The sequence below is a fragment of the Neopelma chrysocephalum genome, unplaced genomic scaffold, assembly GCF_003984885.1.
Source record: "Neopelma chrysocephalum unplaced genomic scaffold, ASM398488v2 Primary Assembly neopelma1_133, whole genome shotgun sequence".
Classification (NCBI taxonomy): Eukaryota; Metazoa; Chordata; class Aves; order Passeriformes; family Pipridae; genus Neopelma; species Neopelma chrysocephalum.
In genome coordinates this window covers 1,075,733-1,102,521 of record NW_020897795.1, presented here as the reverse complement: position 1 = coordinate 1,102,521, position 26,789 = coordinate 1,075,733, and the positions used below count along the sequence as shown (strand labels likewise).

Below are 26,789 nucleotides of genomic sequence, written 5' to 3'. Positions count from 1 at the left end.
CCACCAATAACCTCAAATTAACAAACCCCTTCATTACATTTGGAGGCTCACTTTGGCGGTCCAATTATACGTGTTTGATGACCCCAATATACAGGTCGCTGAGCCGAGCGAAATAAACACGTTTTAAATAAATCACCGAAGCTCAGTTCCCAGCTGCCTTTTCTAAAGAAGACGAATGTCAGTGTGCTCCCTTTCAAAAATACTTCAAAAGATTTAAGACAAGAACAGAGGCACACCATGCAGAGAAATGAAATGTGTGCTCCAGTGAAAATCAAAATGGGTTAAATAAACCATTATTAACATTGAATAAGCTTGTTCAATATTGATATTATTCAACAGTAATATTATATTAATAGTATATATTAATATATTAATACTCAATTATTCACATATTATTAAATATCAATATTAATATTGAATAAGCTTTCTTCCCACACAGGCATTTAACCTGGTTAGGTACATGCACAATGAGCTCGAGGTGGTCAATATTTTTGAGACTATGTTTTAAACCACGTGAAAGTACTGAATTGCAATTGCCTAAAGAGCCTGGTGATCCAATATGGAATCTGAAACTCCTTTCAGAGTTGTTTTTCTCATTTATTGCCTTTGGTTTTATAAGTTGCAATCACAATGCCTAGACTTCAAACCCAATCACCTGTAAAGTTAGGGGAAGATCCTTAATTCCCTGGATCCATTACCTGAATCGAAGCTTCCTCTTGGCAGCCTTTAATCTGGCTGTGGTTTGGCCGACTGTGCAAGAAACCTCTGTGCTCCCCAAAGCACAGGGAAGGATCAGGATTAAGCAAAATTTTACTTTAAAGGTTCACATGCAAGCATTCATTATTTACGCGTTCAACTAAAACCTCATTTACATCAAAGTGATGGGAAGTGTATTCTGTGATTGCAATGGTTATGTAAAAGATGTAAAACCAGAAACAATGAATGAAGCACAAAGCAGGCAGCACAGGATGAAAAATTACATTTAAACAATACTTTTTAAAAGTCCAATCACTTCCTAATATAATTTCAGGTATTCTTATGAGATTTTTGAAATTCTGCTTCATGAGTTAGAGCGAAATCTCATTTCACTGTGAAAATAAGAGGTTTTGGTAGCAAAATCTATTGCCTCAGTATTTTCCGTGTTTTCACTGATTTAATAATTGCCCTAAAATTTCCTTCTCACGGTGACACTGCCCTGTAACAAGTGAGTGTAAGGCACCCTGAATGCAGACACTACTCCCAGCTTGTGAGTCTGCTGCAGTGAAAGCAACGGCAAAATAAGATTTTATGTTTTCACTGTAAGTGCTGATGGATAAAGGTGTTGCTCAGTATATCTCTAAGGATGCTGGATTATTGCATTGATTCTTAACTGGCATTAAACTCTTAACATAATGAAGGCTGCAATATTTGGTCCAAGATATACATGTACATATATGTATGTATATACATCTACACACACATATATATAGCACCACAGTATATAAACAATCCTGTAAATAATAGTCTAAATAAAAAATATAAAAAAAAAAAATTATAACCTGCAAGTAATGTTATCAAGACATTTTTAGAGGTGGCCTTTAAAAAAAAACAAACCTCTTCTGAACTCTTTTAATGTAAGACAATTAATTTCAACTCATTCTAAATGAAAAACACTCTTTCATTAAGAATATAATATTACATTAATGTAACCCATTCAATACAAATCGACGCAGAGCTGTACATTGCAATTAATTTCCTGCTGTTAGGATGCAATGCCTGTGCAGGGGAATGAGGGCACTGTCTTCCTTCAAGTGCTCAGGATGTGATACTGGAATTCTGCCTGTTTACAGGTAGATGCCCAAGGTGGATTCTAATTTCCTAGAAATATGTCAAATGAGATTGCTGTGGTTTACTTTTTATTTTCAAATTTATGTCGAATTTTGACTTGTGACCAGGATTTAAATATGACTACACAGTGATTATCAAACAATAGGATCCAAAATTTTATTTAAATAGATTTTCTTTTTACAAAAATATAGTTACACATAGTACCCTTATTATTTCCTGTAGTTAACTCAATACACAATTCACTGAAAAGTTTTACAATCTTCCAAACAATATCAGTTCAAGTTTAAAATTATTCAAATGGTAACTTGGAGGCACTTGCCATTTAAAAAATATTAAACATAACTTATGGTACATTAAGGCTGAAACACACTTATGTTAAGTTTGAGATCCATTTTCATAATGTTAAACAGTTCCTGTGGACTTTAAATACTTGCAATGAATATTGACAGCTTTTTCTTCAGTTCTCCTTTCCCTACAAAACTGACCAGTGTTTTTAGTGAACTTGAACAGTGTGTTCCTAATATTTTTCAAAAATGTCCATATTTTTACTTCTGATGACATTTGTTATTAATTTCTGTTTTAGTCCCTGAGACAGCCTGCAATGCCTTATCAATTTTTTATAACTATATATGTTGAATGTTGCCAAGGTAAGGTGATATTTTTATAGATGACACCTTACTCAACAAAATTTTATAGAAATTACAAACATAATTGGGTTCTTTATACCTTTTTCTATTAAGACAGAGTTATCTCAACTCTTTCATAATAGACAGTATTAAGAACGACATGGATTTGGAATTGGTCTTTTTACCCAGTTCTTTTTTTGTTGCTGTCAGCCTTGTTTTCAAACAGTCTGTAACAAGCAACACATCAAAAATGGTTTTTTTTTCAGTTTTCAGATGTCTTGATAAGTACCTGAAAAAAATCAAAATCTTATTATTTTCTAAAATCTGCAGAAACATTTCCTAAGACATTAGCTTTTCCCTTCTTCCAGCTATGGCTAGAGTTTAAGGCTGTAGTAATTCTCTTCAGTGACTTCTGCTGAGTATTTTCTACTTATGGGCTCACTGATATTCAAACACTTGGGAAAAACTTGAAGAATTAAAAAATCACATGACATAATATAATTAATATACAAGATGGTGACTGAAAAAAGCTTTTTTAATCAAGACCCAAATCCTAGCAACTACACTTGCAGCACTGCAAAACTGGAGAATCATCCCATTGAAGCATTTCCAGCACTTTCTGTGACATAAATTTAACTTCTCCCCTGAATAATTAATTCTTCTGTGAGTTTCCCAAGAAAAAATTACATTCAAAATTAAATGGAATTCATGATTATCAATACTATATGATTGGAACAACCAAAACTCATTTAATAATGAATAATAAAAGTGCTTTTATTAACATTCTTACCTCACTAAGTATTGCCCAGACAGGGGAATCAGAACTGATCGATAAACGAATAGCCTTTATTCTTCCTATTGACTGATTGATACTGCCTTCTGCAATTCCATTCTCAAAAGCTCCTAAATAAAAAAATAGAACAAGATCCATGCAAACATATGTTAGAATGAAATATATTTCCAAGCAAACTTATGCGAAAGCTCTAAATTACAAGCTATAAATTAAATCCACATATTATTAAATAAAACATTTAGGAAAAAAATCTTTTGGAAAAGGTCAAACAATAACAACTGAAAAATAAAGCTATAAGCAAGAAGAAGGATTCATCCCTTCAGTTACAGCAACTAGGAGCTGGAGAAGAATACAAGAAAGCAACCTATAGCTACAAATGTTAAATAAATTTGCATATGCTAGTAGTAACCATATACATGTAGCCCTCTTGGGCTAAACTTTACTCTTGATTTTCTCTACCTCCTTGCCCCCTGGGGTGCAGGAGGACAGGGAATGGGGGTTGTGGTCAGTTTGTCCTGTATTGTCTCTGCTCCTCCTTCCTCCTCAGGGGAGTCAGCATGGCATCCTCCCTTCTTCACTGACCTTGGTGCCCTCAGAGTTATTTCTCTCATGTATTCGGACTCCTCTCCCCAGCTCCAATTGCTGTCACACAGGGCTTTTTCCCCCCTTCTTAAATATGTTACCCCAGAGGCGCTACTCCCATTGCTGATGGACTTGGCCTTGGCCAGTGAAGGGTTCATCCTGGAGCCTTCTCCTTCTCACAGAAGCCACCACTGTAGCCCCCCCACTACCAAAACCTTGCCACACAAACCCAATCCATCTTATTAAGACCTTGCAGGGACTTAATTAGTTTTTTCTTCTAATTAGATGGCTTGGCTTTTGCTGCTGCTGGTAGGGTTCTTATTTAAACCCAATAGGATAGTCATTGGTCAAACATCATACACTACACTACACAGCAGTGCAAAGGGTTTCTCTTCCTTACTAATCCACCTTGGAATGCTGAATTTATTAAAGAGGTAATGAAATGCTCTCAAGCAGAACCATATTTTTATGTAAGAACAGAATTTCTGATTTTGCAGCGACAATAGAAAAATTACCTATTTTTAAATATCCGTCTTTGGTTGCTGGGTAGTTAAATTTATTTCCAGTATCAACCAGTTCTTTTCTTTGCAATTCCTGTAAAAAAAAAACAACGAAACAATAAAACTTTCAGAAATGTTTTCTAAGGTATGACACTTTATGCTGAACATCATTCTTAAAATGAAATACAGTTGGAAACGAGAGACTTACATCAGCTGGTAACACTTCCACAGTAGTGTTAAACAGTTTATCACCAGGGTGCTCCATGTTTCCACTTCTGAAGAAGTACCTGATGATAAAGGTATATTATTTCCAGGTATTTTATATTTTAGAAAAGTTCTAGGGAAGTAATTCTTTCCAGTTTTGAAGGAATGTTTCAGTTACTTTTTCTTTAAATAGTTGTGGGCTATAGTGAAATATGCATTGGAACTTTAACATCTGTGACCAAACTATAGTAGAGGCTTTTTATTTCAAACAGAACAAACATTTAAACCATCTTTCTCAGGAACCAGAAATGCAAGTGTCCCCCCTTTCCAGTGCTCAAGTTCCAAATAAATTAACTTCCCAGATTTAAATGGCTAAGGAAGATCTGCCCTCTGATATGTTCCTATCATTTTAAGACCGAGGTGAGATGGGTTTCTGGAAGGCAAATGGCAGCAAAAACTCCTGTTTCTACCAAACCATACACTACATGCCAGAAGAATCCCCCTTTTTTATCAATACTGATCAATTCAGGTGCTTTTATATAATTTCCTTTCTAGCCAATGAGCCAGAGCACTGACAAAATAAAAATCCAAGTGAAAACACCTGTAAGATTTAAAAATAAAAATCCTTGTTTGGTTTGAAATTTCTGGCACTAGATTTCTTAGGGTTTTAGATCCAAAAAGAACTAAGAAAATTTAAAGCATCAACCTCTCTCCTCTGGTACCAAACATTCAAGTCCTAAGACCACCAAATATTATAGGACTAACAATACATTTTCACAGGTTACCATTGTGATGGGGCTGGGATGAGCCATTAGACAATACTACATGTGAGTTAGCTTCATCCAATACAGCTTCCCAGTAACAGAGAAATGTAAAAATACAGGCTACCCAGGTTTTCTAAAGCATAAACCAGTTAATTAACCACTGATCACACAACACCAGCGTTTATTGTAACAACTGTCATTTAGTGCAGCTCACTAGGTGGAGATACAGACCTGACATCATGCAAACAGCCTTTCTGATGGCAACTACACAAATAAAGTTTTCACAAACTCTATTGTTGAAATTCATTAATGAAACACAAAATCCTTTGAGAATTATCATGAGAGAGTGTAAAATGTTTATCTGAAGAAATAAAATAAAAAGAAAAAATTAAGAATCTCTCCAACTTCCAAGGAAGAAATGTATTTCAGGAGGGGAGTTCAAGAAGAAGAGCAGATAAGTAGCAAATAATGGATTTTTGTCAGTAACAAGGTTTATGCAAGCAGTTGAGCACTGATTTTGAACAGACACAGTAATTTCCAAAGTGTGTATATGTAGGTTTCTGTATTCCATATCATGTAATACTTACTTTTCAACTTTAAGTGGATTTAAAAAGGTGAACCTGATGTAGTCACCTGCCACTGGAGCTGAAGCCCAAAAACAGTCTTCCCCTTTGTAAATTTTTTCCAAGGTATATTGCTGGTATATTCTTAGACTTGTATCCACTTTTGCAGGTGGATTCTTATGTGCTTTATGCAGCACACTTTTTCCAAAATCTTTATCCTGTTGGATATAAAGAAATTTAATTTCACTCACACAATGAAAAAAAGTGCACTGATATCTGGAATAGCTATAGGAAGCTATTTCAGAAAATAATTAACTCAGTGTGAAAAGATATACAATACGTTTTTAATAAATATATTTCAGTGCAATCACTGGGACTCAGTGTTACAGTTTGTAGACAGAGCTGTACTGATTACTCCTTAGTTACCAAGATTTAAAAATAAACTTCTCCACAGTAGGCTATCTCATAGTTGCCTACTGCCAGAACATGTGACACTGGTCTCTGCTAAAGGCTACATGAATCTCTAGTCTGATCAAATAGAGAAATTCAAATGATCTTGTGACCAGTCTAAGTGGCATCATCAAGAGATCCCTCAAGTTTGGTGCACCATTGTTCTTGTCCTTATCAGGTATGTGGTTTGCCCTCCAAACTCTCCCTAAAAAATCTATGGCCATCACCTCAGGCACACCCCTGTCGTACCAGTACACCTTCTTAATAGTCCTTCATATTGGGAATGTGAACTGCTCAGCCAAAACAAACCATCACAGCTGTCTGTGTTTGTGTGGAGCAGAGCAAATGTAACCTTTTGCTGGAAAGAGGGTTCCTACATGCCATGAAATGCTGCTGTGACTGGTGCAATTGTTCACGTTAGATTCAAAAATGTTTGTGCAGAAGCAGTGTGCCCCAGCTGCAGCTTAGGTGCCAGATCAATATTTTCCTCCAAATCTGTAAACCAACATAATTGAATATGGAAATGCCATCCAATGCCAAATACGTGATTCTAGATTTGAGAAACAAGTCAGAACACAAGTGTGTAATTTAGAAATATGGCATTAATTTGTTACTCTTACTTTCAAATTCTGTATCTTCCCAGCCAATGATGAATGAATTCCCATATGCTGAAAGAGTGATGGTTTAGCACGGATACGGATCTTTGACTTTTCCTGTTCACAGTGTGTCTGGAAAGAAAGTAAAAGGGAGCAAAGGATTATTTAAACCAAGGAGAAGCAAACTAAGTTCCATAAGGCAATTTCACTATGTACTTGAGGGTATGGGTCCAGGTTTTCTATCCATATTTAAATGAGTAATCCTTAAATTAACCATCACTTTATATCAAATAAACTGTTTCTAGACCAAAACTCATAATTGCACTTAAGGTGTTATATAGATTTGAAGGCTGAACCACCAGTAATTCAGGGATTTCTGCACTGTATACCATGGATCACATCTCAGAGTGACAAAAATGGACCTCAAATCTGAAACCAATTGATTTTTTTACCTATTTCTGGCAAATTTGATTTCAACTCTTAGCTTTGCCATATCATTCTAATTAAACTATTTCGACCAAAACTGACCTTCTTGAGATATATTCTGGTTATACTTCAATCTTTATAATTTTGGCTCTTTCTGCTATGTTTGAGAGGCTTGTAATGTACTATAAGTCAGATTTTTTATCATATAATTAGATAAAGCCATTAAATACTGTATTTCAAACACAATTTTCCAGTTTACTACACTTGTGACAATACATATACCAGGGAGTTAAATAACTGTAATTGGTACTAATTTCTGAGTTTCTTGATTTTTGAATGATTGCAAACTACTTCTTTAAATGCAATTTTTTCTCATTATCTACAGAGCATCATAGTTCGATGCAATGAAGCAAACATGCCACAATAATTAATGAGACCATGGAACAGAGCGAAGAGCTAAAATGAGACTCCCTGGGTTCTACTCTAGTTTCTGCCATAGAATTACTGTATGAGTTTGGAAGATCATTTAATTTCTCTGTATCCCAGGTCTCATACCTTAAAATTTGAGAGGATAATGTGTTTACCTCTTCAATCAAGAGCTTTCAGTCCCATTAAAAAAAAAAAGTTACATAAACTATATCAATGCCTTCTAAAGCTAAAAGTGATAAAGTCTTCAGTCAGCTGGCTTAAACATCGAAACTCATGGGGGATTTATGATTTCCACAGAATTGAAAATTCAAAACCACCCGGAAAGCAAGAACTAAGTATTTTTATGTTTGTCCAGCAGATGTTCAGCAAAACACTGTAAAAAAGCAACACATGCAAATTGGTTTATTGGCAGCTGTTTCTTTGAAAAGCACGCTATACTTTTGCTAGAGAAAAAAATCATTATAAGAAAATAAATTTGTGATCTTTCTACTGACAGGGTTTGCAGTTCATCCCTTATAATAATGTAGTCCCTAGCATGTCTCCTTTTGTGCTATGGCAGCACTACTAAAAGAGCAACAGCTGAGAATAATCAGTAGCACAGGGATAGTGTGGTCATTTCTGCAGAAGCTGAGATAAGGTTCCTCGTTGAGTCAGGGCTTCCACCCTTGCAAGTTGCTAGTCCCAACTGCACGTGATCACAGGACCACAGAATGGTTTGGGTTGAAAGGGACGGTTAAAAATCATCTGGTTCTGACACCCCTGACATGGGCAGGGACACCTTCCACCATACCAGGTTGCTCAGAGCCCCATCTAGCCTGGCCAGGAACACTGGATCTGGCATCCACTGCTTCTCTGGGCAACCCGTGCCAGTGACTCACCACCTTCACCATAAAAAATGTTTCCCCTATATCCCATCTAAACATACCCTCTTTCAGTTTAAGACCATTGCCCCTTGTCCTGTCACAACAGGCCCTTGTAAAAACACCTCTCTTTTTCCTAGAATCCCCCTCTAGGTACTGGAAGGTGCTGTAAGGTCTCCCCTGGAGCCTTCTCTTCTTCAGGCAGGACAGCCCTGACTCTCTCAGCCTGTCTCCATAGGAGAGGTGCTTCAGCTTCTGATCATTTTTGTGGCCTCCTCTGCACCTGCTCTGTACTGGGGAGCCCAGAAGTGGATGATGATTCACAGGAGGTAAACATTAGGAATTTTCTAAACCATGCAAAGAGCTGGTGGCCCTGCTTATCACAAACCGTCTTTTCCAATTTGGTGAGCGGATGAAGTTGAACCCTGATATGTTAATAGTCAGTCGAGGCTGACAACGTGGACAAGCTGGACAAGTAGGCCACTAGGAATCTCGTGGGGTTTAATAAGACCAAGTGCAAGGGGCTCCATGTGGGTCAAGGCAACCCTGATATCGACACAGGCTGGGAAATGAACAGATCGAGAGCAGCCCTGCTGAGAAGGACTTGGGGGTTCTGGTGGGTGAGAGGCTTAATCTCCTGCTCTGCACAACTGCTATCTGTCTCTTCTTGCTTCCTTATCAACACAAAAGTAAAACGTGCAAATGCCTGGCTACTCCTGAACCTTAAAAACCAAGGAGAAGCAGAAACTCTGGCCAGTCCTCCACGGCACAGCCTGTTATACAAGAAGACTATGAGTAGTGACCAGCACCAAAGACTAGTGAGAGAAAGAATGCAAAATGACATAAGAAATACTTAACATATCATTGGGCTCAGCCATAGTGCTAGAAATGGCACAAGATAACTGTTTCTTTCATTTTCAGTAAAAACCATCATTTAGTTCCTTCAACCTACATGTTTTCCTGCTCTTTTTTTTATTTTTCAGGAAAACAGTCAATTTTTTTCCCAGGTAGTAAAAGATTTAAAGCAAAACACTTAAATTCTGCTTCCTGAAAGAAAGGAATTGATAGGCAAATTTCAGAACAACTGTGTTGGTAACATTGTATGTTCTACTGACTTCCATATTAGAAGGTCAGCAGAAGGTTACAAGAAACCCATAGGTTTACATATTAATATTTTTCTTTCATGCTGCAGGGTTGCCTACGTGACCAACTGCAGGCAGATGTGAGCTTGTGCCGTCTTGTGTTCTGAGCTGATAGAGGCAGCAAAACAATTCTGGTGTGAAAATGTGAATTTCTGAGAGTCAGACCTCCCTTTATGGCCCAATGGGCTCAAACACTGTGCCACTCTGTGCAGATCCACAGCACAGTTTTCCCAACTAATTCCAAAGTATGCCAGGTTTGAGAGATTTATATTCTGCTTATTGAAAATAAATTACTTTGTCATTGAGACTGTTTGAATATTACCTATGTTCAAAAACTCATAGACATACTTACTGCATCCTTTTCTGGATTGCATACTTTAACCCAGAGCAGGTGGTCTATAAGCCAGTCTATGGGCTTATCTTTATAAAACATGAGAAAAAAATCCACCATGAGTGGCAAGTCTTCTGATTTAAACAATTTTCCTGAAAGCAAGACAAAATGTTGCATGTTCAGATATTTTCATTGCTATGCAAAAATCACCAGCTCTATGTTTAAATGTAATTCATTTAAATAAATATTTAAGCATCACCAGCCTTAAACACATGAACATAATTCTGATATTTGGTGAAAATTTCACAGAGACTCCAGCTTTGGAGAGTTGTTGATCCTCCAGCTCTTTGGGATTTTGCAAAGATGTCCATCCCATGCCTGGAGATATTTTTACACAGTCAACCAGTTGACTAATAATATGTGTAATTATGTCCTATTTCCAAACACAAACTTGCCAGTCACCTGTAGCAGAGTGTCAGATGAAATGGAGCCTGAATAATTCCTAAAAATACTAAACATGCCATTTCAATGGCAATATTATACTGAATATCTTCAAATTAAGACATAGATATGAAAAAACATTGCTTGATTCTTGAAGACTACACATTACAGGGACACACAGCATGCTGGGATGGAACAATTTCCTTCTTATGGGAACCCAAATTTGGATCCTATGCTGAGGAGATTCTGTATTAAAAAGACAGTTTTAAAGAGCACGAAAAGTAAAAGACTTTCAGTGGGACCTTCCTTGAAGAACCAAGGAAGTTTTGATACGTGAGTCCTTCCATGCTTTGAAGTGTAATTCTGAGTGAGACCTTTTTGACCTACACAGCTCCAAATCCAGTTGACCCTGTTAAGATCGATACTTACCAATAAACCCAAGCTGTGAAAACTCAAGAACCATCCAGTCTTGGGACTGTTGAGCGGCAAAGCTTTTTATACTTGCAATATAATCAGGTTTGGCTATAATATCATCTTCCAGCTGAAGAGAATGGAAAAAAAAAAAAGGCAGTGATTTTGTTGTTTGCAGAGGGGGTGGTGATGTTGCCACATGCAAGTGTTGACTGCTGTACTGTGTGTACTGAAACTTTGCCAAACTACAGTGGATTGCTATTTAACTTTACATATATATCTGTTTTAGTATCATTCATTAAATATTTATCTACAGGAGTGACCATAACACCATGGGTGCTTGTCCCTTTTTTGAAAAAGGTGAACTTCCTACCTTAAAGAGATTTCACTTAAAAGAAAATATTAAGCAAAAAGATAAGAAGTTAGGGAAGACAACAATAAACGGTTTGTACTTAAGTTGTATAAGCATTGATAGGCAACAGGAGCAAACTGTTCGAGAAGAGAGGTGCCTAATGCAGATTATTAAGGGCTCTGGTAGCCTGGGCAGACTTTGTCATTCATAAAAGGTTATTGAGAACTGTAGATGATTACTAAGATGCCAGTAGAAAGCAAGTTGTCCCAGGAAATGCTGGTAATGAAAGAAGGGATGTGCTGCATGAATCACACTGAAGGACAGGAATACACAGAGCTTTTGAAGTGTTATAAAGGCTGAGGGAGAATACAGCAGTGGAGCCAGCTAAAGGGTACTTGGAAAAGGAGATGACATCCATGAAGGAAATGGGAAAGGCCTTGGCTGCATTTTTGCCTGGCTTTCAGAGAAGAATGGGGCACCTGAAAAAACAGAAAGCTGTTCCTGATACTAAAAAGCCAAGGACAATGAATCCAAACAAGGAGCTTGGAGGCAATGACACAAAGGAAATAAATGTATTTGAGAAGTAATTAAGGAGCAAGCAATTCACAGTTTGAATTCAGTATGGGTGTGAAAACACAGGAAGAGGAGGCTGAGTCTTCAGGAAAATATTGTTGGGGTGTAGTGTAATCATACAGTAATCTGATCTAATTGCTGTACTTTCACTGGCCCTGATACATGTCTGGTGGTGCTAGAATCTGCTTCAGGAAGATAAATAGCTAGAAAATGAATGCTATGAGGGTTTAAAGAAAAATCACAATTTCCTGCTGGTTTTGTGTCTTCAGCTGACTCGGCACAGTCATCATCAAGAGCTTGAGAGAGCAGGCCCACAGCTTTTAGCTGAATTTAGCCACAACTACAAGTGTAGGGCTGGCTGGAAAGAAATGTGTTGTCAACAGTGAAGCCAGGAGGAAGTAGAATGAGGTTAGAAAGACAAGATTTGACCCTGTCAGCTTTTGCTGATGGTAAGATATCAAAAAAATAGATAGACAGAGACAAATTGATCAAGATGATCAAGATGAATGCTTCTTAACGGATTCTGAGATGTGGGGATTGAGTTGAGTTGACAGCAGAAGAGAACAACAGAAAAAAAAAACCAAAATGTCAACTTGCAAGAAATCTTGCATAAAATCAAATGAGCTTAGAGGAGCTAGATGTTAAGGGATAAAGAGCAAGGTTAGAGAACCCTTAAAGAGAAATTGAGGGGCACCAAAAAAGGATCAAAACCAGTGAGGAGTATCTCAAAAACCTAGGGAGACCACCAAATCAAGAAACACCATAAGAAAGCATACAAGAGCAGTAAAAATTAAAAATACAGAGGCTGTGAATGTGGTTATGAACTGAAAGTAGTTTTGCAAAGCGATAAGTCTGAAATGGGCTTTCCTGAAGCTGGCAGTGAGTATTAGAGAATGTAGTTTGATATCCTGCATAGCACAGGCCACTAAGTTTTTTATATAACCCTGTACTAAGCCCTGTAATTTGTGTTCAACTAAAGCACATCTTCTTGGAGAACATCTGCCATTGCTTAGGTATTTCAGTGTCAGTTCTTTTTCAGTATGTGATACGTGTTATTATCCTGAATGTTTAATATTTTTTATCCAAATTCTCATTTGAATTTTTCTGCCTTCAGCTTACAGCCACTTGTTTTTCATACGCTCTTTTCTACCAAAAAAGGTTATGTAGTGGCTGCACACAGCTGGATCAGGAGGTTTAGGATATGAACTGTCTAGTTCATTTGCCCCATTGCCATGAGAAGGTCAGCAAAACACATGATGGCAGCTAATTTCCTTTCACTCATCAGTACTTTTGGATGAAAAGAGACACATGCACTATAGCAAGGCTATGAAAATTTTCAAGATGATAGACAATAAATGGGTTTCCATTTGTTTTTCTTATGCTAAGAGAAGTAAGAATGAAGCAGTAACAAAAAAAGTGGAAGCATTCAATGGAAGTGTAGGTATCAGACAGGAAAGTGTCTTCCTTTCTAAGTTACATTAAGGTATTTTTGTATTTTTGAAACACTGACAATGACTATGTAGAGATTGTGAAGCTCCCTTTAGGAGCTCTGCCAAATAACAGGGTTGACCTAGAGTCTAGTCAGGGGAAGAAAAAATCCATCTAAAGACTACTAACAAACTCATTGAATTATTCCTCAGGCCTTAAATACATTAGAGAAATACGCTTGAGAAACTGAAGTAATGGTATATAAATAATATATATGTTATATACAAATACATAAAGCTTCTCCAGCCTCCACATGTGGTGATAAAAAAAAGCATAGCAGTAGTTCAGTTAATTAGATTACAACTTTATAACAGATTTTAACTGAAGAAACTAAAAGACTTATTTAATGTTTTATTTTTGCTTCCTCTCAGTGCTAATAGAAAACAATTCCCAAAATCTGCTGTATTTGTGTTTCTTTCTGATTTTAAATGTTTGATTACTTCAGAATGAGCTAAGTCTACAGGGACAAAAAGAACAAATGCATGTCCTCACTACTAGGCTGGGACTGAAATGCCTGCTTTTATGGCTACGTTATGATCCCATTACTACAAGTGCCTCAAGGGGCTCTGGTGGATGCCAGGAGGTATAGTGAAAGTGGAAACAAGGACTTCAAAGTTCTCCCAGGTTTTATTGATAAAGAAAACATCACCAAAAAACCCTAACACCCTCCCCCCACCAAATAAAACCCCAAAAAAACCCTAACAGAAAACCACAAACACCACCCCCCTCAAAAAAAAAATAAAAAACCAGAACAAACCAAACAAAAAAACCCAACAAAAAACAGCAAAAATACTCCACCCAACCAAAAAGCCCCAAACAAACAAAAACGGACCAACCAAACAAAACAACTGAAATGAGCAGTGGGTGTTTCAGTTAAGAAAAAAAAAAAAAGGAAAAGTAGAAGAGATGCTTCAAGTAAAAAGGACGAGATTTATTCTGTTTCTTTCAAATACTATGTTTGATCAGTAGGCAAGGTTCATCCACAGTGTAACCCTGTTAGCTTCAATGGACTTCACATTGCCTAAATCCTGGTTCAGCAGTATCCTAGAATGAGTGTCTATTTAGCAAAGATCTTGCCTGACTCATAACATCAACTGTAGACATCAAGACTCATCATGTATGCTTATCTTCTTTCAAAATTTCAGAGTTAATATCAGTCACCCAAACTACATTATTCCTGACAAAACATTAAGTAAAATCTAAGCTAGTGGAAGTTTTGCTTAAGACTACTGAAGTAAATCTTTGTAGCAGGCTAAGGAAAAGTATTTTTAAGTTATCTGCTTTCCTTTAATACAGGACTTCCAAATAGAGGGAGATCATCCCAATTTTATGGCAGCAAGTGTTCATTCTTTTCAGTTGTACTCTACAAAGTATTTTTTGGGCAGAACAGCATCAGTGCTACAGAAGCAACTGCAGGCTGGACATAAAAATGAAGAAGTAGATATAGTAGGAATGGTATGAGGAAAGTATAGTTTCTTTTAAAGAAAATTCTGAATGTAGGCATAACTCCCACACAACCATCACAACCCTGGCTTTGCTCCGAATAACACAGTTCAATATACTTATACGGTTGTTATATATTGTCTCAGATAAGAAAACTCATGTTCTTAAATCTCTGTAAAAATACAAACACATAAGTAAGTCATTGCCATGCAAACATGCATGCTTGGAGACCTGTGTAACGGGAAAGCACATTAAATACCTTGCAGGATCTTAACATTTCACTTCACTGGGTTTCCTATACCTTAATGCTCTAGCACACTTAGTAAACTTGGGTACCGTTCTTAAAAATATACAAAAGCCACAGGAAAATACTTCCTTTTCCACTAAACTTGAACTGTTCAAAACACAACATTTTTCTTTTCCTCCTGCCTTCTGAGCACCTATGCCACGTTCTAGAACACAGCACGGACTCTTAGGTAGCCCAGCTCAAACGTGTTTGTGTTAAATCCTGACAAGAACAGTACGAGATGTCTGCTCCTGCAGTCTTCTCCTCTTCTGCTTCCAGGAATCCTGTGATGTCCTTATGTGATACAGCGTCTGGAGCAGGAGAAGACCCAGGAAAACTAAGAACCAAGCAAAACCCTCTTCTGAGCTTTCTTGACACTAATGAGCTATGTGAAAATTTTATGGATCTCTTCCATTATTGAACAGTTCTGATAAATTTTGGAATCTCTGGTGGTGATTATGATCTTCATGGAGTGCAAATTAGGAAAATTTAGAATGATGGCTAAAGCTAAGCCTGAATGCACGCAGATCTTAAAGTCTAAGACTAAGTCTTCTGCAGAAATTAGGATCTGTACCAACGTGTAGTTTAACCTTAACTGCAGTATTGCTATACTGGTGTGTTTCCCTATCTGAGAGGTTCTGGTTTGTTGGGATCTGGGCTACAACCTGGACCTACCACCACAATTTTGCATTGCTGCACTAAGTAAAGAGACATTAAACTCTGACTTTCTTAACCTAATCAAATAAGGGCTTCATGCTTCAGTTACCTTGCTATTCAACCTCACAAATGACAAGAAGGTACAGATGGATTTAATCAAATAGTACCTGGCCACAAGATGAATATAAACACAGAAATACGCAGATGCTTGTAAAGAGCACAGGTAAAATACACAGAAAATTACAACAGACTTCTGGTTTTATTCAGGCTTTTAACAAAAATTAAAATTGCCAAAGCTAATAATCAGTATAGATGCATTGCAGCTATTTAATGATAATACAGACCTACCTGTAAATACAATGTTCCCTTAGGTTGGGCATATAGCATTAAAAAGCTATAATCCAAATTCTGTTTAGTTCTCCACCTAAACATAAGCAGCAAATTCTGATAAGTTTTTTTGGAGGGGTTGCAAGTGTTATTTCTATGATAAAAGCATTTCTAATGCTCTGCAGTTTTTTTTCTCTACAGTGAAATTGTAAGGTTGAGTATTCTAACCCACAGTTAAGTGCAAAAACATTCTTCTACAATCAGTGTAAACATTTATATATAACTTGACTTTCCTATAAATGTTAACATTAACTAAGCAAAAAATTTTGATCTCCATCAATGGAGCCTGAAACAAAATGTCTAACAAGTTTATTCTTGTCAATTGACTTAAATGATTCTACTCCTTATATTATGAACAGTAAACACATATGGATTATTCTAAAATTAAAAACAAAGTGCTTTTACTTATGAACAGCACAAAAGCAGGTTGATAAACTTAATTTTCAGGTTTAAATATAAACAGAGACTTAGGACAATCTGTCATTTTACCAGAGGATGAAGTTGATGTTTGATAATCTATGCTGAAAGACTAGAGAGTAATTTATCAGTATTTAAATAACATAAAAGTGTATCTGATTTGAATCATATCTGAAAGAAGTATGTAAACTTGTTTATGCTCTGAAACACATAAGGTTTATCTATAAAGCCAAAATACAAGCACATATACACTTGCTGATTTCCTCCAACCTAAACTCTCAGTACTGCAGGTCTCTTGCTGCTTTGTTGCAGTGGTTTCTGATAAATTATTTATTGTTGATTGAAAGAATATTACTTTCCTCCAATAAATCAATGGGTTTTTTAGGTTATAATCTCTGTCTCAGTGAATTTGGGGCACGTGAGTGAGTGAAATCACCAGTTAGGATGCATTAACAGTAGATAAAATGTCTGTGATCACCAAAAGTTAGGTCACCAATTAAACCCACAGTAGCTGTCAGTAGTCAGCTAAGGGGCCACATGGGGTTTCCTTTGTGTCTTCACAGAGCCTCTCCCTTATGGGTCACATTAAAGATTTTCCTGTTTTGTTTCCTTTTTGCTCAGATCATCATATGGCCTACTGCCATCTGGTTTAAAACCCATGGGATGCCCCGAGTCAAGACCCAAAGGAGAAGCCTTGGCTTTCACCCTGAAGCTGATGTGCAGCTTAGCTTTTCTCAAGATCTGCTTGTGTAACAATTTTTTTTTAAAGTTACAGTTGAGATCCATCAGCTCTGAAACAGAAAAGCATTATCAGCTCAACCAAATTGACTTTTGCAGAATTTTTCGGTTTTTTACTCTTAGCAAAAGTTCTTGGGTTTTAATACAGCCATCTTACCTTACTCTGTCCTCAGAATCCCCAAATGTTTTTTTCAGGTTGGAAAGATCTGGATAATAAGAAGCAGGAGGAGAAATGACCTCTAGGACTCCAGACTGGATTTCTCTGGGAAAGCTGTGAGAAGAATCTTTGTGAGACCACATTCCTCAAAAAGACTTCTGAGGGCAACCATAGACAGAAGCTCCCCAGAATTACATCTGCTCCCACACATGTGGAACTCACAACTCCAGCAAAGAAACTAAGTCGCATAGACTGCAAATGTGGAACCAAGAAGTGGTCTTTGACCACCATCAGAACAGATAGGTCAGTAACTCAGAGTCTCAAAAAACACTAGAGAGAAGTGTGTCTCAAAAATCCTGCCCCTCCTGCATCTATAGATGCCAAAATGCAGCAGTAATTCACGACTAAATCCACTATTTAGAACAACACACAACTGTTCCCCCTTGTGTGAGAGCTCCAAGTTTTCTTACCCTTGCTCCAATTATAATTCCACATCCTAGCCAGAATTATACTGTCCAGAGCAGGGGTTTGGTTGGGGAGTCTGGATCTAGTCTCTGCTCCAAGGATTAAATTTTCCCTTTAAAAAGTCATTGAAAAAATCTGTAACCTACTTAGAGAGTCAAACCTGGAAGGCAAATCCTCTCCTCCAGAAAAAAAAAAAATCAAAAAAACCCCCAACAAACAAACAAACTGCAACCCAACAAAGTAAAGGATCACTGAAATAAAGAGCTTTCAGAACTGAGTTTCACATTTCCTATGATTAATGAAAAAAAACAACACTAAAAATTAAGCACATCAGAGTACAAGCATTATGGAAAAAAAAATCTCTTACTATGTAACTCTGGCAAAGCATTTACACTGCAAGAATTTTTTTAAAAGCTATGAAGAAATAAAAAAAATTATCTAAGTGCTTAAACTGCTGTAAGTATTGTACCTTAGCAGTGCTCAACAGTGCTGAGGAGAAGTGCCTCTTACCCTTGTCCTTGCTGCAGTATTCCCAGCTGAGATAAACCCTCTGGAGGCAGGAAGCAATGGCTATTACTTAACCAACAGGCTCAGCACGAGGAGTCTTCTGGGGGAAACCTACACCCTAAAAACAGTGTGGGAAACCCTGGAGTGCAGCAGCATGTGCAGAAAAGCCTCAAAAGTGAAGAAAAAGGGCAACTCCTTCAGGGATCTTGTTCAATTTTCTTTTTCTTTATTTGTTGGTTGTTTTGCATGGGTGTCCATCTCTTTTCAAAAGTAACAGGACAAGAAGAAATGGTCTCAAGTTGCGCCAGGGCAGGTTTAGATTGGGTCTTAGGAAAAATTTCTTCACCAAAAGGGTTATCAAGCATTGGAACATGCTGCCCAGGGAAGTAGTTGAGTCACCATCCCTGGAGGTATTTAAAAGACGTGTAGATGTGGTACTCTGGGACATGGTTTAGTGGTGGGTCTGGCAACGCTGGGTTAATGGCTGGACTCAATTTTTAAAAGTCTCTTCCAACCTAAATGATTCTATAATTCTAATAAAATATTAATACAAAGATTGAGAACACTCTTGTAGGCATTTCAAAGGAGTGAGGGGAAAGGTCGTTTCACTTCAAATATTGGCCAAAGAGGGGTTCTGTCAGAGTAACCAATTCACCAATAAGCTTGTGCATCAAAGAAACCAGCAACACCAGAACTGCAGCACAGTGCAGATACCAACTCTTGCTTCTTTCAGTCCACTGCCCTTCAGGGGCTACAGCCTTATCTGTTAGCTACACCATACTATTTCTTAAAAGCAGCACTTCTAAAGACAAAAATCTACCAATGAGTGTATTTTTTTTCCCCAAACATTTTTAATTTAGTAGTTCCTCTGAAGTTGCTCTGCAGTTTTTAACACGCACAATGCTGTAAACATTTATGGGGAGGGAAGATAAGAGCAAGCAGAACTGCCAAGGGAACCAAGATTCCATTTCATAGCTCTTACATTAATTTGGCATGGCAAAGAATACCCATCTCATGTTACCCATCATGTAAAAGTATTTAAGATTATAGAGGTAATCCATTTGCTGCCCAAAAAAAAGTAGTCAAAAAAGGAAACAAAGACACCTGGAAAACATGTAGATGTGGCACTTGTGGACATAGTTTAGTGGTGGCAGTGCAGGGCTAATGATTGAACTCAACTGATCTTACAGGTCTTTTCCAACCTAAACGATTCCATGATTCTATGACAGACAACAGAACACATTGCAGGCTTGTGTAGTCAGTGGGGATCTAATGTATGTAGCCTCAGGTGTGTGAGTTGCATCATTAATTTCATGGGGAAAAGAGTTGGGCTCAAGTAAATACTTATCAGAGATTTAAGCTGGTTAGTTAAAGCATATCTAGGAAATAAAAAATGGAAAATAAACTGATATACATCCTTCTGTTCTGAAGTTTTTGTTTCACAGTGTGTTATGGCACACATACCAAGAGTGAACCTTTGCCTCATTATTTAGCAGTTCCATTTCAGCTGAAATGCTCTAATTTTTTCAATAATTTTTCTTTCAAAAAACTCACTTGCTGTTGGGTGTTACATTCTATAGGACTTACCTGGTTTTAACACTTTCTGCAACACTCTTAACATAGTCTGCATTCACCTAAAGAAAAGAAGGGTGCATTTCATTTCAAGTCACGTATTTTTGTATTAAACAACCATTTGCAGGGAATATTTATACACAAACACTTCATTTTTATTCTCTATTTCTATTCCTTCCAAACAAACACGGTATGTTACAGTAGAATTTCTACTAAAGGACAGTATGGGCTTTTCAAGCCAATTGAACTTTCAATGTAGTTGAATGCAAAAGTGAACCATCTCCAGCTGTGGTTTCTGCATTTTGTTTTTCACTGTTCTTGCAGGAGGCCAGGCCATTTTCTGCATAAATTCTGTTCTACAGCTTTCAATTATGCCAGAAAAGCACAGTCATAGAAATGTCAGCAAAAAGAGCTGCTTCAGGTTAATCATCCAAAAATCACAGAAGAGGCCTGATGCTGTTGAGAAAAATCACCTAAGCAAAATATTCTAAAGCTAGCAGTACTTAAAACTTTACTTAGTTTCTTCCTAATATAACAAACTTAGGGCTCTTTGTCTGGAAATTTTGAGGACATACTTATTCATTACTTATTCATACTTATTAATTTCATAAAGGTAACAGTTTCGGTGTGCAAAACACATCTGCTAACTACATTAAGGAGTGCAAAGTTTTATGGATGTGATTTCCAAAGCAACACAATATGTGCCTTAGCAGTTCAGATTTTTTTTTTAAATACACAATAAGTAAAACCAAGGTGAAGTGGTAAGCAAAGAGCTGTAATAAGAAAAAAAATACCCAGAACTTAAAACTCATTTTCAGTCAGTAAGTTACTATGACTTAACCCATGATGTAAACATTTAACTTGATCTTTTGAGACATTTGGGAAAAAGGAAGGTGTAGATTCACCTGCCCTCCTCTCATAATAAATGTTCTTATCACTTCTCATATCAGCACAATCAAGCTGCTCCAATTTACTGCATGGCTGAAAAATGGAAGCTGCGAGAATGTGACTTTGGGGATGGGATAAAGGGGAGGATAATTCCTACAATGGCAGTTTAATCCTAAATTGGCTGATGTGGACTATGTTACTACAACCAGACCTGCTGTTTGTTTAAAGTGTCACATTAGGACTCTCCACTGTTCAGAAGTTAACCCTCAAAAACTCACAGAATCCTCTGAAGCTCTGTAATAAAACATTTATCTGAATGGCAGCTCAGCAAAGCTCATCATTGCCAGAGCTCTCCACTGGGAAATACCAACTGTAAAAAAAGTTCAGCTCCTGAAAACTATGCTCAAGGGGAACTACAGCCAGTAAAATTCGTCCTATATACTTATCACCGTGATCAAAACAGAAAAGTGGAAGTCAACATAACTTACTGAAGTGAACTATGTTCTGTTTGACAATATTACAGCTGCAAAAGTGGTGACTGAACTAAAAAAAATGGCAAACCGTAACTGTTAATGAATACATGTATGAATTTAATGTTGTTCATGGAAGGATAAAGAAACATGAATTAAAAATACGAACTCTGAATAACTGCACAGTCATTTACCTACAAGAATCTATGACTAGCTAATTCCCTTCTGTAGCTTTTTCTCTAATATGATCAAGACATGTTGGAATAAGAAAAAAAAGCATTTAGCTCTAATATTTTACCTTTAGCCCCGCTTACTTTCCCAAACATGGAACCGATCAAGTCTCTGAACAGTCTTCTTTGGTACATAAAATGTCAAAATGCATGCAGAAGGCTCTAACATGACCTTTGCAAGATACATGATATCAAACTAGAAGATAAATAATCTGAACATTTTTTAGACTGATTAAGTTTCCTTTCTTCAAGTTCTATGGAAGTCTTCTGTGGAGGATTTACATTTCATTCTGACAGCAGAATACCTTACTTTCAGAGATAAATAATGAGTTCATATGGTTTTATTGAAAAATCTGACTCAACAACTGTTTCTCTAAATGTAATGTGACTTTTTACCCTTCAATCCTCTGAATTACAGGGTTTTTTCCACATATGAACATTAAGGCACCAGCTGCTCACCATCTCCTCCAGGCCTGAAGAAATCCCTCCCAAAGGCCTAGGTAACAGTATTTTGCAGCCTTCCCTACATTATTACACTAAGACATAAATCTCCATATTGTCTTTCTATCAGCATACTGCACCTTTCCATGCAAACTTACCTCTGCTACAAAGATGATTATTACACAGTCCTTCTCTTGCTCTTCAGAAAGCCCATGCAGTAGGGAATGCAGTGTACTAATCAGGTAATCTTTCTTTTCCCTTTTCACAGTAGGAATACCCATCACCAGTGACACTGCAAAGAGAGAAGGCCTCAACCCATGTAATTTTAAGTCAAGTAAAAGGAAAGGGAAATTACATTTTAATTTTGATGTGACCATGACATTTGGTGACAGTTAGTATTCCTTTAGCACTGTGGCAGCATTTGCTTTTCCACTTGGAAGGAGAGACACCTCCAGCTAACTTTAGGTTAGACACCCACATGTCTATGTTATAAGCACCAGCCCTACACTGTGAGGAGTGTCAACATTTTAGAACCTGGAGATACTACTACCTCTGGCAAACACATAGGTGCCTGCTACTGAGTTTCAAAAGTGAGTATTGCAAAATAAGTGGTTACTTTTGCTTTGAAGATCTAAGTAGTAAGGGTTAAACCAGAACTGTTCTAGTGAACAGGCTCTCACAGGAAGTGAACACTGTGTATGTATCTCAGAAGGAATCAAATTCAAACATCTTGCTGAGCAGTTTGATTGATATGCATCACTGGCTTCCATAGAATCAGTAATAAGAAGAAAGAAACTTAGATATTATTGTTATTTAAAACAAAGGAGATGAAATTGTCTCTGGCAAAGGTTCCACTAGTACTAAACCTATGCTGTATTACATCATTAGACTGTAAGCAGGATGCATCTGCAGGATACATATGGCCAAACATAGCTCAGTAAACCTATGGAATCTTAGTCCTTGCAGATGATTTCTATTCACCAAAATCTGAGGAGGCTGGTAAGAAAGCAGCAGATTTTAGAAGAATGAGTAGGTGCAACTAGTGACTTGCTCCAGACTTTAATATCCATGCCAGTGTCAGCTCAAAAATGCCAAAGTTCCAGTGTCCCTTCCCAGCACATATCCTGCTAGACCACTGGGGTTTTACACACTGAAGGTCAACCTGTCCTTATTAAACTGCAGTCTTGCTATTGTGATTTTCATGCACAAATAAAAAAAAAATAAACAAGGAGCATTCTTTTATTAGTGACACTGATCTATGGGCACTCCGGTGAGAACTACAACACAGGATCACACTGATACAACTAATTGTTGTACACCTACTAATGAGAAGTCTGTAGAAAGTTATCCATTGTCATGGGCATGGCCAAGGGTTTGGAGCTTTTTAGTCAAATCAAAAGTGCTGCCAAGTGTTTCTTTATATAAAATCACCCTAGAGAAAAGTCAAAATTTAAAGAAAATACAAAACTCAGCAAAATGGTTGACTAGTTCCTTCTTTGCTTACTGCTTTTGAATACTCCTTTTACCTGTCACATGACAGTTAAGAGAAGATGTAACTTTATAACTTGTATTATAGTTCACTCAAATTCATTATGATTTCTGCAGGTGTCAGCTGATTTCTCATGTGGATGAAAAATTACACTGAAGATATATTAACATCCTTTAAATTATCACATCACCTTTCCGTTTGCTTCTCTCATTGGCAAACTGAGTGCATTATAAATTCACCTTGGCTTCCTCATTCATACTAATTTTGTGGGTGCAAAATGTCAGCTAATGCATCTTAGCCATAAGAACATATGATTAAAACAAAAAATAATATTGTTTTTCAATTATGACTGTTTTTCTTGATATTTGAAAAGCTTTTTGGAATACTCTGAGGTAAAGATTTTAAATAGGGATGAGTACTTTCGCAACCTCCATTAAAATTAATTCAGCTTGGCCACATTGTTAAGTTAAGGGAGAAAACAACTCCAAACTTTTGAGTATGCTTCATTGCTAGAATTTAATATAAAATACAAACATATAGAAAATATAAGTCAAACCAAATTTCCCACCTCCTGTTCTCTGTTGTCCAAAAATAACATTTGGGAAAATTCCATCTTCATATTCTCGAAGGTGAGGTAGATAGTAGTGCATGTTTGTGAGATGCATGGGGAGTTTTCTTGGCAGGTCTACTACTTTCAACTTCATATAATCTTAAAAAAAAAACAACAGATCCACAGATACAGATAAAATAAAAGGCCAGCAGTGAAGCCTTTCTTTTTTTTAGCTGTTTTGCTCAACTGAGCACTGGCAGATTATCACACACACAAGGTTATTAAATCAGAACTATTCCTCAGAAGTGATTATATGTCATCTATATTACACTATATTAAACTGAGAATTGCCCAGCACAATTTCCTCCCACCCAGGTGATGCTGCAGAACTCCAAGCTTGAACATCCTGGGAACTCAGTCCACATTTCCCTATGACCAAACACTTGCAGGATCAAGCCACCTTACAACACAACAAGCAGTGATTTTAAAAGCAGCAGTAAAAAAAAACTGGTTTGGGTTTTTTTACATAGTTGGCAAGCAATTTTTTAAATGAAAAGAAACATAGATTCTGATTAATAACTTTCTTAATTACATAATAAACTTAAATACTTTCCCTAAAATATAACACATGGTGGTTCTCAAGGCTCAAACAGAAGTTCTCAGGTTACAAAAAGACCTATGGCAAAAAGAAGCCATATCCAGGCCTTTAGAAAGTATTCGAGAAACCAAAGACTGTAGTAGGTAAGAGAAATCTTTTTTCTCTACCAGTTTAAAATAAAGATGAAAGCAATAGAAGGTCCATTGACTTGGATGGAAAGTTACTTTTCCTAAAAAAAATGCATCTAAGATAATTCCCAAACTTTACCACCTTTCAAAGTGACGTACAAGTCTCACAAACAACCATCATCAGCCTTATTCACTCAGCTTAGATCAACAAAGACAGAGCCTTACTGAATGGGCAATATTTTAAGGTTTTCAACTTCCAAGAAGTATTCCCACTGAAAATTAGGACTCAGAGATTCCCGGTCCTAGAGAAAACAGCTTATAAAACCCCCAAACAACCATATATATATATTTATATATATGTGTGTGTGTGTGTTTGTGTGTGTGTGTACGTATATATAACGCCCAGACATTTGTGTATGAAAGAGAGACCCACAACTCCTCCCACTCTGTTTTACTATTAAATATACAGGAGTTTTGCTACATAGAAACCTTTTCATTTTTGTTGTAAAATAAAACTTGGCTGGAATGAGAAGCAGAAGGGCAGGTAAAAACAAAAGGAAAATTATTCAGTGATTTTAAGAAATTTCTGCTTTAAATCCTGTGAACTGACAGCTTTAATACTTTCTGATATTCAGCTGGCTCCAGTGTGAATGAAGAGGGAAGGGGAACTTGAGGTCTCCTCTACTGCTATTATGTGCTTTACGCAATAACTGTATGTGGGGCTACTGGTGGCTGCCAACATGGCTCTATTCTAAAGCTTGTAAGGCCACAATCCTGTCAACACTCAGCTGTTTGTTTATGCACATCTGAACAGTTCCACTGAATTAACACTGAATAAACAGACAAAAATTGGCAGGGAATAACAGGATAAGAAACAAATCTGACCACACAAAGAAGAAATGCACCTTGTTCCTTCTTCCCCTGTAACAGTCCTGGTTAATTCCCTGTTTTAATCTGATTACCAACCCACTGTACTCAATGCAAATAAGGATTTTTAGATGGCAGTTTTCAGTATCACCCAGACTCTTTCTGAAGTTGGGGTGTACTGTGAAATGCCTCCAGCACAGAGATGCCTATTCTAGTTTCCCTTCTCTCCCCAGGGAAGCAGGTCTTCTAGTAGGTCTTTCAATCTGAATATGGGAGGAAGGCAGATCATGCACAACTACATCATTTATTTTAGGGGACAGGATCAAACTGTCAATCTATTGTATGCAACTACAGTGTGCATATAAATGGAGATGTACAACAGTCTGTAAGGCAAGGTAACTAAGAAGTTAGATTAAACAATGGGAAGAAGCCTCATCACTAAACTTAACTGCATGTTGGTGTCCCTCAAAAAAATCCCCAAAAACCCAAAAAAGCCCCCCCCCAAAAAGTCACAAAAAAAAGGGGCAGAGACATGCCCTACCCTCCTCCCCCCAAATAAAAGTTTTAACTGGCAACGCTTACAAGCATTCACATTTTCCTTTTGATTATTAACTAACTGCTTGCAAGATGAATTCTAGCAGGGACACTCTTGGGCTGTATCTAGCCAGCAAGTCCTCATGGGGCTTCCCAACTCCTGGGTTCAGCAAACACAGATGTGACCTGCCTGCTGACATGAGACTGCACACCCACACATGCACCTCGGTGCTCAGCCCTTCAAAAAGTCACTCCACCTGGAAAGTGTGGAACATCTGAGGAGGTGTACCTGCCTTCCAGGTCAGAATACAGCCCTCTTTTGATGAGGGTGTACTAGCACAGTAAAAGCTGGTAAAAATAGCTTATTCAGTGCTCTGTAGTTGGCAGCAAGAGAGGGATAAGGACTGTAAGAATCTCGATCAGCAATATAAACAGCTTTGCCACTATGACACCACTGCAGCCTAGTGTGCCCCCTTTTATTTATCTCCTTATTTGATCACTTACTTACCAATCATAAAATCCTGTTTAAAATGCACAGGTAATACAAATTTGTGAGGATTTGCAGAGGCATTTCAAACAGGAATTACTCCCTCAGCCTTTTCTTCAG

The 26,789-nt window shown here is 37.3% G+C and overlaps 1 protein-coding gene across 1 annotated transcript in view; it reads right to left on the bottom strand.

Annotated features, from left to right (window-relative positions):
• Window positions 1–1,965: 1,965 nt before the first annotated feature.
• The window catches only part of MGAT4D (MGAT4 family member D), a 35,119-nt gene continuing 10,295 nt past the window's right edge, over window positions 1,966–26,789 (bottom strand). The window contains exons 3-15 of the mRNA XM_027698848.1: window positions 24,074–24,214; window positions 22,175–22,308; window positions 20,003–20,049; window positions 17,444–17,557; window positions 16,093–16,168; window positions 10,964–11,075; window positions 10,115–10,245; window positions 6,930–7,037; window positions 5,884–6,077; window positions 4,537–4,615; window positions 4,344–4,422; window positions 3,244–3,356; window positions 1,966–2,742 (exon numbers count right to left, since the gene is read on the bottom strand). Coding sequence (XP_027554649.1) covers window positions 2,716–2,742; window positions 3,244–3,356; window positions 4,344–4,422; window positions 4,537–4,615; window positions 5,884–6,077; window positions 6,930–7,037; window positions 10,115–10,245; window positions 10,964–11,075; window positions 16,093–16,168; window positions 17,444–17,557; window positions 20,003–20,049; window positions 22,175–22,308; window positions 24,074–24,214 — 1,355 coding nt within the window. The 3' untranslated portion in view covers window positions 1,966–2,715. The remainder of the gene's footprint in view (window positions 2,743–3,243; window positions 3,357–4,343; window positions 4,423–4,536; window positions 4,616–5,883; window positions 6,078–6,929; window positions 7,038–10,114; window positions 10,246–10,963; window positions 11,076–16,092; window positions 16,169–17,443; window positions 17,558–20,002; window positions 20,050–22,174; window positions 22,309–24,073; window positions 24,215–26,789) is intronic.